At 35.9% G+C, this 11586-nt stretch overlaps 1 protein-coding gene across 1 annotated transcript; it reads right to left on the bottom strand.

The window, feature by feature from the left end:
- Positions 1-69: 69 nt before the first annotated feature.
- Positions 70-10203, bottom strand: LOC113495303 (zinc finger protein 420-like). The gene is made up of 14 exons (XM_026873973.1): positions 9978-10203; positions 9738-9872; positions 9015-9650; positions 8391-8524; positions 7757-8087; positions 6965-7098; positions 6314-6388; positions 5876-6005; positions 5324-5460; positions 4571-4700; positions 3925-4038; positions 3369-3482; positions 2738-2881; positions 70-2251 (listed from the first exon to the last, which is right to left on the bottom strand). The coding sequence occupies exons 1-14, from the start codon at positions 10083-10085 to the stop codon at positions 2132-2134; spliced, it is 2442 nt and encodes an 813-aa protein (XP_026729774.1). The 5' UTR covers positions 10086-10203; the 3' UTR covers positions 70-2131.
- Between the last annotated feature and the right edge of the window lie 1383 nt (positions 10204-11586).

Here is an 11586-nt window from a genome sequence, read left to right on the forward strand (position 1 = left end):
AATATCTACATTAGCCGACTTCTAAGAAATTCTTTATTATTACTTATCAAATTTGAAAAAAAAAACAAATTATTAAAAAATAATATTTATTTCGAAGGCGAATAATACATTGCGCATAAAATCAATGATTATATAATCTTAAAACTAGTGCTCTAATATAAACACGCTACGTAATTTCGTACATTCTAAAAACCACTTAAAATATATATAAAAAGGGCACAACTGTGAAAAGACCCTAAATGATACCACGACACACAAAACACAAGTATAATAAATATAATTCTATTTATTGCTGGTTTGTAGTGTAAATAAATATCTATGCTTAATACCGTATATCAAGAATAATGATTTAACATATAGGACTGGAAGAATCGTGAAACATGGGTATACATAGATACTATACTGCATTTGGTTTTGTAGTATTAAATATTTATTTTAAACGTATTTCTCATGCACATTTATTCGAATCGTCCGACTAATTTCGGACAACACCGCAGAATTGGAGATGGCGTGACCGAAACTAGTCGACATGTATTTACGCTACGGTTAAAATCAATGGAAAACAACAATAACGATTAAAAAAAAAATTATAGGAAAGTGACAAATGAAATGAAAGTCTGATTCTGGTTAGACTCTATGAGATAATAAGAAAAACATTGTTTTTATGGTAATTCAATATCAAATATTTAATCTCAAAGTTCTTACTTATTAGCTGAAGAGATTTTAAACAATTTGGTTTGAAAGGCAAAATTTTGCTTTTTTAGATATTTTTTTACTCTTCTTAATTAATAATTATTATTGAAAGAAATGCTGATAAATGCACGGATTATGTTTTCAATGGGCTCCCAACATTAAATAATTATTGCTATATTATTATATCTAGCCTGCTTCACTTCTGGTGAATATAATTTATTTCAGCTTAATGTTAATTAGTACATATATCGTAGGCATTTCTAATATTGCTTGATATAGACAATGGAAGATATATTTTACGAGCTATCACCGTCGAAGTAGCTCGTATGGTCAGCAAAAAAGTCATTGAACTAAACAGATTTACAAAATGTGCAAACTACCCGATATTTAGAAAACTATAAGAGTTTAGTGCTATTTAAACTATTTTTAGGTGTCAAGCGTATCCAGCGACAGATAAGAAACAAAAACAACTTTTTGAAATTCATTGCGTTTTTTTTAAACTTGTTATAACCGACTTTTATTGCTGACTGTACCGCAATTCGACAGTAATTTAGCAAAATATGCCAACTTTCACTATAACTTATTTTCAAACTTTCTTTCATACATGAATAACATCCTTCTAGCATTAGACTTAATACTGAATAAAGATTTTTTCACTTTCCACAACCATTCATACATCGAAATATCTACAGTGAGATTATATTTACCTTTTTCGCAGTCATATTTATTTATCTATCTTAACTAGAAATACATTTCACTAGTATACTATTATACACAATTGGAAGAAATCTCTGAGGCAATTTGTATGATGCGGTGTATATAGAAAAACTATTTTGTTGTAAAACTTTTCTAAAAAAGACTGAAGAACATAATTCATATTTAATCTCATATAAATCAAATAGATATTGATTTCAAGGCAAATTATATTTGTGCAGTTGTATACGTTGATCGAATTGCAGTTATTTTTGAAAAAGTGTTAGTCACATGACTTGGTATAGGAAATTTATCTCCATACATTTGAGTTAATGTCACGGGATAACTTCAAGGAAAAAAACCTGGTACTTTTTAGAGGTCCGCATGTTGACACAGGTCAAAATAGCAAATTGAACTAGTTGATTGAAGTATCTAGATAATATGTTTCAAATGAGTCGTTTCTATCAATGTGGACGTTTGTCGTCATGTCAATTGCCTAAAGGAGCTTACGCTCTGGTTTCTGTTAAATTCACGAACACGTTACAAACCTCAACTATATAGGGGTCTACCGCAATCAAGTATTATTATAGTTCTGAAAGCACGAGAGCGTAATACATGGCGTGCAGCGCCATCTCTATTCAACAACCGCAATAATATAACTATAATTTATCGTGGTAGGTTCAGATGTATTTTTTGCTACATTTTTTTAACAATGACGGTATGTCAGACTCACAGATACAGGTTGTTATTCGTCGTTATAAGTGATGTACGCGTTGAGGTAGTCCCCGGGCGTTTCGTATGCCGTCAGCTTGTGTGGGACCGGCGGCAGGGTGAGAGGTGTTGACATACCGGCCGATTCCAGCTCCTACAAACAATGTATATATGAGTAAATTTTGTGATGATTTTTTTAAGGTGAACAGGGCTGTTTGTGGCTTTACTTAAATCTTTTCTTTTTGGTTGTCTGATTTATTTCAAATTTTACCATTTTGCTATTCTACGTAGTTTTTGCAACCATAAATATAATGTTTAAAATTATACTGTTTTATTTTTATAATAGTAACTCTTCTTGGAGTTTCTAGCTAATTGCTTTTTCTCCATAGGACTGACATTTAGCCGTGCACCTATAGTCCTTAACGTTACATGAAAAACGGCCTATTTGAAATAAAATCTTTTCATTTTCTTGTTTGTATACTCTTGTTCTCCCGTAGGAGATTTGGAGATTTGGTCGTAAAATGGACGTTGCTGACACAATTTTAAGCTGAAAATTTGTTTCGACTTTCACTTTACTAACCACAATACCTGAACACGGTATAAACAGTAGCTAATTATAATACTATAGCGTAATAGTCACCTTCCGTCGCTTGCGGTTCTTCTTGTTCCATGGCGCGTAGGGTATCTTGAGATGCACGGTCTGTATGTGCAGCTTGACGGCCGAGCTCTGCGTGAAGCGGCGGCTGCAGTGCTGGCACTGGTAGCGCTTCTCCCCCGTGTGGACCTGCGGGGGGGGGGACTGTACGTATTGTGTTGGCCAGGGTCGGAGTCGTGTCGTGCCCTCGGCGTGGGTTGAAGTCATTAACATTTCAGCCCGCAAAAAAAAGGTGGAAATGGGTTCTAAAGTGTCGCGAAGAGCATACGCGATTGATTAAGTGGCTTAGGCTGTAGAATGAACTCTCGGTCAGTGCATGGTGAATTGCCATTCATTGCCAGGACAGGGCCAATCGCGGGAGGTGTTTCAGATTTAATTAGTAAGGTAAGGTCTGACCCTATCACTAATATCACTTCTTTCTCCAGAGTGAAATTCACGTTTTGCGGATTGACGATGATTCCGGATGGCAGCCATCAAGGTATTAGTGGATATCATCATCAAGGACTAGCACATTTTCAGAATCGAACAGACAGGGGGACCGCTACTACAACTAATTACATTTATTTTTAACCTTCGTTTTCCACTTAATACACATGTCAATCAACACTGTACTTACGACAAGGTGCCTGTCCCTATTACTAGGCATGTTGAACCGCCGGTCGCAGTGCGGACACCCGTATGGTTTCTCGTTCGTGTGTGTGCGCATGTGGACTATCAGGTTCGCGTATTGCTGAAGGAAAATAGACTCAATTAGTTAGTGAATATAAAGGGAATTCGTTGAACTTAAGCATGTTGGATGATAAATTTAAGGCGTCGTTTCACTTAAAAAAGCGATAAGATATCCGGTAACGCGCTAAGTTGTACGCCATTAAGGGCAAGCAGAATTGCATTTTATTGCTTTATAGTTAGAGTCTGTTTTTATATGCTTTTCAGTATAGCTGCATAATATTTCGGATATAGATTTAGAGCTCAAGAGAAAACAAAATTTTGAAAAATTATTTCGGAAAAAATAACATTTTTTTCGAGATTTGACGGTCACTAAGTTTAACACGACACGACGCGCGCAGTGTGCTTGACCTCAACCACTCAGCTGTCCGTGCACGTAGTAAATCTTCTCTACATGACATAATATACTAGTCTATGTTACAATTTGGTACGTAATCAGTACTCACCCTAGTGGTATGTCCACAGACGTCGCACATGTATCGCTTGAGGAACTCGGTGTCGGGGTGTTCGGACTCGTAGTGTTTGCGAGCTTGCACGTCATTCGCTAGGAACTTGCCGCACTGAAAAGTGGAATATAGTTTACAATACTAGTATTTAGATGTACCATTGCTGGGTGCAGACTTCTGGCCATATTGGTCAGGTTTGAGTATTGATCATCATGCTAACTTACTTCGGGTGATTTCAGATTCCAATATTTGGACACCGGGTTTCTTTACATTAAAATTGTTACGTTTAAGTACTCATACATATATGGAGTATGGAAAGTGTGTAAATTAAAGAATAAGACAAATGTGTATGTGTATACTTGTTATTCAATGATATAATATTGAGTACTCAATATGTTGTTTCACCTTGACAAATCGCTAAAATACCTGACCGACGGAGAGCTGGACTGACAGGCGGTCAATTCAGCCATCTCATAATCAACCTACGCAAGATGGACCAATTTGGTGCCTAATTTGGTGGGGGGAAACGCCACCATCAGTACCCAGTATAGGTATAGTACACGTGTTTGTCTGACTTTACAACTATAATTACAGCAGAACTAATTTGAGAACAGTGCTGATAGTAGAAACCAGTGTTGATACTGACCACTTCGCAGGTGGTGGAGGTGGTGACCCCGTTGTTGACGATCTCGGAGCAGACGCCGCGGCGCGGGCGGCCGCGCGCCCCGCGCCCCGCCTCCGCGCGCTCGCGCCCCGCGCGGCTGGGCTTGCTGGACCTGCGGGCGGTTAGCGGGCAATGTAATACAAGAACCTTAGTTATACCTAGCAGACAACCTACTTCTGTGCATAGGATATTTGTTTAATAAAAAAATATACTGTATGGAGTGGACCGATAATGTATTTTTCATGCCTCCAAGTTGTCAATGCCTTACATTTTTTCTTATACGTGTTGAATGCTTTTTCTGCACAAGAAATTTGCTAGAAATATTTTATATGACCAAACAAAGTTCGCCGAATCATAAATGTTTGTATTAATCTCAAACACGTCTGAATAATATTACCTGCTTCAAAAAGACTAGCTTGGCATTTTCTTCAATGACTTTCGTGAAAATGATCCATACAACGACTAACTCACGCGTATTTATCGTGACATTTCAACTAGTTTCGGACCCAAACAGATTCCTTACTCATTTTTTTGGTTCTTGTACAACAACCATCCTTACAGATAGGTACCCAATGCGATTATAATGACACACATAGTAGACATATGACATAATGACAGACAAAACTACGCGTCGACACAAGTGAACATCCACTCGTGAGTAAACCATTGCATCATTTAATTACAAAATCTAAAAATTTGTTTCAAACAGTTACAGGTCTTGGACGCAATACTCACACATTGGTAGTGGCGTGTTTGTACGAGCTGCCGAGATGTGTGTCGTACGCGGCCGCGCTCACGAACTGGATGTTGCAGTCCGCGCAGTAGCTCGGGTCTGCAGGGTTGGCCACTACCTTACTGCTTAACTCTATCTCCTGGAAACATTCGGTATTAAGTACTTATTGAAACTGGTTTGATTATGTTTTGGTTCGGTTTTGAAATGGAAATCAAACCAAACCTGCTACCTCATTAATGTAGCATATAAAACCAATATTCAGAAGTCATCGAGTGATTTAAGCTTGTCTATGTGTCGATGGAGCTTGGGTAGTTCCAACTCGAGTCGCAGCATGAATTGGCGCTAGTGGTATGTTCCGAAGTACCAACTCAATATTAATTCGATAGCTTTACAACAAGTGAAATCATCAAATGAGAATCCTTTCGCTTTGGGTTGAGCGGAACGAAGTGTCAGACTCCTACTGACCAAGTCCCACCCTTGTTCTTATATATTTTTGGTTATAGTATCTTACCCCCTAATCCATAACCATACATGTATATAATGCAGAATGTTACCTCCTTAGTATGTGCTATTTGCTTGTGACAGTACAGTCCGGTATCGCTGACGAAGCTGTGTCCGCAGAGGTTGCACAGATTCATGGAGGGATGCTTCACTCGTATGTGTGTTAGACGAGTCGATGCCTTCCTGAAAACAATATGAGAATAAAAAAATATAATGAGAAAGTTGATTTGTAGGTCAGAGAAGCTTTTATATTAAGTTTGAATTCCTTAAAAATATATACAGCATTGGTGAAAATTTGAATTGTCAGCTATCAGGGTGCATAAGAAGGTTATTTTTAAGATAAATAAAAAGTTTTTGGAGAGCTTAAAGCATAATAATAATAAAAGCCTCTCAATAAGATGGGCAAAAGCTTCTTTCCGCGGAGGGAAGCAATGAGTGTATATAATGGTGAGTTAAATTATAATTTGACTGTTATTCTTTGAATTACTTACATAAACTCTTTATTACAATGAGGACAGGAATACGTCACGTTTTTATGCCATCTGTAGTGCATTTGCGCTTGGCCTCTGCAAAAAAAAGAACATTTAAATCTCCTTTTTCCTCATCTTTTCTTGTTTATTAGCCTAGTACTCATAGTAAACAGTTCCTCAGTTTGAAACTAGATGGCGTTGTATTTAAATTGTGGAAGTATATTAGCAGAAGGAGTATATACACCGTGATTTTTTAGTCGTCCGACAAAAGCAGCCCAGTTCATATATCCAATGACTAGAACACGCTCATGATAAAAAATTGGTATTTATGAGATTTGAATAAATTTAAAATGCAATTTTTATTCAATATTATGATGCAATTCGTAGTTTTTTAGAAACACAGCTCTGTTGCGAGTGCGGTCTGAGCCTTGTAACAATGGTGAGGTGCATGGGCGGCGGCGTTTTTAACATTTTTAAGAGTATTTTCAGATTTCTCTTGTTTAATTTTTCTTCGTACTTATTATCTTAGTTGATGATAAAAAAATAATTAGTAGTATTTTACGTCGGATGCATGAACTGGGCTACTTTTGTAAGACGACTAAAAAATCACCGTGTATAAGAGATATTAGTACTAAGAACTGATATTATATGGAACTATGGAACAAGCCTCACCTGTTATAGCAGACGAAGCTACACATTTGGCAGGAGTATTTGTAGAGATGTGTGATATTCATGTGCTTGTACATCTTCCTGTGGTCGGTAAACTGCAGCTTGCACATATCACACTGTAGGTAACCTGATTGCTCCTGAAAATTTACAAAATACCTGATACTTTATGTTTCTAAAGAAAAATGAAAATATTGTGGCAGTTGAAATTTATACCTTACATACATTGAATAAAGTAAAATTTACTACTGACGATATTTTGCAAATTCATTATAACACGAAATAGGGCAGATACATTATTTTATTACCGCGATTATCGCCTAATTGATTTCCATATAAAATTGTATTATAGTACTGATTTGTTCAGTTAGGTCTAATTGGACCATAAATGGTGATTTTCTCTTATCTGATGGTAAATTTGTAGTAGCTGCAGCACGCGGAATAATATTAATACGGGAGGGAGCTTTCGAGTATAGTAGCTAATAAAATCCTTTGTACTATTACTCTATTAGCCAAATTCTCATATAACATTTATAGATTTTTAGAAGAGAGACACAACTCGTCTTGTAGTGCGCTGCCACGCTTCGAGAACTGAAATAATATTACTTTAAGATGTTACAGACAACTTTAATATCGCGGAAAGGCAGTGCATTGTTCGTTTCTTTTTTGTTACATTTAGTCTTTGGAAATACCTTTGATACTCGGCTTTAAACATCCAAATTTGTTTTGCTCATATATTTTTTTGTTCATCTAATCCTAAAAGTGTAATAATACTAATATCCCAATAAGAATACTTACAGGATCATGTTTCTTCATATGTTTAGTATAAGTAGACATAACTCTAAACCCTCTGTAACACAGATGACATTTGTATTTCGCTTCTTGATAGTTCCTCGACTTTTGGCGCTCCTGAACCAATGTGTACTGTTCTTCATGGGCTATCGGAGAGTAAATGAGGAAGTCTTCTGGAACTTTCTTCATTTTTTTTACTGGTCTTAGTGTGACAACGCCTTTTATTCTCTTCCCGCCCGTTTTGCTCAGCCAGCTTGGTCTCGACTCATACCAATTGGCGTCTTTCTTGCTTCCTTTTTGTAAGTGCGTCCAAATGTAATGTTGTTTGGCTGATGTTCTGAAAGAAAAAATAACACTCTATATTAAAACCCGAAGCAAACACGAAAGGGTGTTACATTTTGACGTGTCTAACAGCGGCCGTCGTAGCCGTTGAATCGATTTTTTATTTCGCTTATTTCAGAAAGTTCAGTAATTTGGGAGTTTTTAGAAGTTTGATGGAAATACCGATGATTAATGGATTTAACAAGTAAATACTTTTTTGTCCTTCACAAAATGACTCTATACTCATTTGAGTATAAATAATGAAACACATACTTACGAGTTTCTTACATTTTAAATGAATACTTTTATTTCAACTCACCTATCAAAACTTACTTCAGGGCACTTCTTACATAAATACTTAAACATATGTTTTTCAGTCATGTGAGTTTTAAGCAAGAACTCCGTTTTGTAGTAATACTCACACAATGTGCAGCGGTAACTGCCGCTAACATGCTGAAAAATTAAAAGCAATTCATAAATGTACGTAATTTCTTGACAATAGTTTTTTTTACTTAATTTTATTGGATACTAGGGCGTAATAATAAGCTCAGATAATAGTTGAAAATGATTCCTTTGATTACCAATCTCCATAGCTATCTGTCAAAACTTTTACAAACTTTCATCCAGTTTTTCATCACCTTAGGTGATTAATTTCCAAAAATCCTTTCTAAGTAAAAGAGGGACTTGCACATCAGTTTTCAGTTCTAACCCCAGTATTTTGGGGTCTGGGTTATCAACACTGACCCCAAAATGGGTCTGTTAGTCAGTGGGTTATCCTGTCATGTATGTAGATAGATGACTGACATTTTCAAATGTCACATACAAAAATGGAAAAACAGGACAAATTATTGTAGTAGTGTTAGGAATAAGATGTTCCATTCAGAAAAAATATAATTGAATCTAGCTTTATCTTAAAAATAGTAGTAATATTGTAATAAACTACCTTATCATGCATACGTAAATGTATTTTCAATCTGTTTTCATTGTAATAAGCCTTATGGCATATCTCACAGCGAAATTTACCGAGAGAGAACATTTTGTACACTTCAATTGCTGCCTTAGCCTCTTTTAGGGAGATAGCTATCATGGTTGCATATTCTTCATCATTTTTAGAGCCTTCTGCTCCATCAGCCGTGGCTTCTACTTTACACATTGCATTAGAATATTCATTCAGCACCTGGTTATCACTCTCATAATTATCGTTGTCCACAAATGAATTATCAACATCTGTGTTTTCAGTCATTTGCGAATCAACAGTTTCATCTTTGCTTGGCTCATAGCTAATATCTAGTTCTTCATTTATTGGCTCTTCCTTATCAGTTTTGATATTATTTTCTGTAAACTCAATTTCCACTGGTAAAGGAGGTTGTATATTAAATGTATCATCGCTGGTCAGTGTACTGCAGTGGGCAACGGGGCAAGGATCTCCCTTAGATTTACTCCACCAGTCTATGTGGTTCAATTTCTTCCATTGAAACTTAGCTTGTTCACAATGTGTTTTATCTAAGCTCATGTACGAAAGAGTTGGAGATATACCAAGGAGACTGCGGTTGACGTTGTTTAAATCTGATGCATTAATCTACAAATTTCATTCAATAAGTTTAAATTACAAATCTGCTTCAATATCAGAGTAATATACAACATAAAAGGATGATTATTATTTTACCTGTTTTTTAATAGACAACAACTCTTTCAAGGCGTAGCGAGCTCGATGGCATTTATCTCGAAACCGCTTGAAGCTTCTAACAAGAGCGGTGCATTGGTAACATAAATAGTCCGGCAAACCGTCCCCACAGCTTGTCTGTAAACAAATAGCACCTGTACTGCATGTTTAAGCATTTATGTAATAATAAAAGAGATAATTTATCACTTTTCGACGATCCTTACGATAATAAACAATGCATACCTGAATACCAGAAATCAAGTGGAATTCCTGTCGTAATTGCCCAAGATTCAGGCTATATAACTTTACATCAGTGCTGAAACACACCGCACAAGCTTTTAAAATATACATTTTGCTGCTTTTTATTTCATCTTTTTAAGTAAATAAATTAATTTCATAATTTATCTCGACGCCAAACATAATGAGCTCTTGACTCTTCGTTTGTGTAAAATGACATTAGTTGACGGAGACTGACAGCCTGATCTGACATTTGAGACGGATTGTCTTGCCATGTTCAAGATAAATAAAATAAGAAACTGATACACACTTAAAATAATAATGAGTTGCTTACTCTACGGAGGCGAGCAGCGCGGGTAACCCTTTTTACGTCACGAAAGTGTACGACCTCACACTTAAAAAACGGAAAATTCTATACGAACAAAAATACGGATATGGCCGACTGCACGCATGGCCGAGTGGCTGCGGTTACTACGTCCAACCCACTAAGCGTGACGTGTCGCGGGTTCGATCCCCGCGCAGAACAAGTATTTGGGTGATCCGTGAATACTAGTCGTGAGCCCGAGTGTCTTTGTGTATGTGAACCTGAATGTTTGCGAAACCCCCCGCGATACAAGGATTAAATTCCTTAATGCGGGAGTCGTTTTGTTAAGAAAGGAAATAAAATATTTATGTCACTTAAAAAAATCACCTGTACCTAGGAGCGTAATTTCTCGTTTCACGTTAATATTGCAGTGTTATAGTTATTTGTACCTATTAAAAATGATTTAAGTACCCTTACCCCACCTACAATACTTTATGTTTCGAAGAAGGTAGCAGCAAGGAACTTATTATAAGTTCCTTGGGTCGCAGTTGCACAGCAGAAATATACATTAGTGAAAATATTTAGTGTAACTGGTGAACTATTTAAAATTAAAGGGGGTGATGACTTGGTAGGTGTATTTTGTGAATAAGAACCACAAATAAACATTCATATTTATTTGACACATTGTTTCATTTCATGTTAGCAGCATTATATGCGCATTTCCATTGACTAACAAGTACAAGTTCCACAATTAATTATTGTCAGCATTTAATTAAAATAAACTCTACGTAACAAACTAAAAAACTTAAAAAATTTACAATAATGTAACTTGTATAAATAATAGAAAATATAAAAAACGTTTTTTTCTTTATGTTAGATGGTTTTGGTATTTTGGGTATAGATAACAATTATGATACAAAAATGTATTCTCTTCCTAATGCAAAAAAACAACATGTAATTTTATCGAGTTTGGGTGACAAGGCTCAATTATTAAAATTATTTATTTATTGTCAATTTTTCTTGTCCCCATTTTAAAGACAGAATAAGTAGAATATTAAAATTTGGAAATTGAATAAAAATGGTTTCATTAACTTTTACTGTTTTAATTTCTGGTTTATATGTTTTTGGCGGGAAAATGTGATTTTAAGTAGGTATTTAACAAAATCCCGTCCCTAGGTACCACCTAAATCCCCTAAATCGACTTGATAGTGTGGTTATGAAATGCGCAGAAAAATTCCATTCAGCTCTAGGCTTTTATTATTTTTTTGTTGGATTTGGCTTCCAGCACCACCAGGTTCAGTTGTACACCGT

Source organism: Trichoplusia ni, chromosome 6 (genome assembly GCF_003590095.1).
Source record: "Trichoplusia ni isolate ovarian cell line Hi5 chromosome 6, tn1, whole genome shotgun sequence".
NCBI lineage: Eukaryota > Metazoa > Arthropoda > Insecta > Lepidoptera > Noctuidae > Trichoplusia > Trichoplusia ni.

What these genes read in the sequence shown, in the direction of transcription:
- LOC113495303 (XM_026873973.1), bottom strand. Translation starts at nt 10,085, where the DNA reads ATGTATATTTTAAAAGCTTGTGCGGTGTGTTTCAGCACTGATGTAAAG. An exon ending in ATTTACGTATGCATGATAAG is followed by an intron (nt 8,525 to 9,014) that starts GTAGTTTATTAC and finishes TTAATTTTTCAG; the next exon opens with CATGTTAGCGGCAGTTACCG. An exon ending in AGCTTCGTCTGCTATAACAG is followed by an intron (nt 6,389 to 6,964) that starts GTGAGGCTTGTT and finishes TTTTTTTTGCAG; the next exon opens with AGGCCAAGCGCAAATGCACT.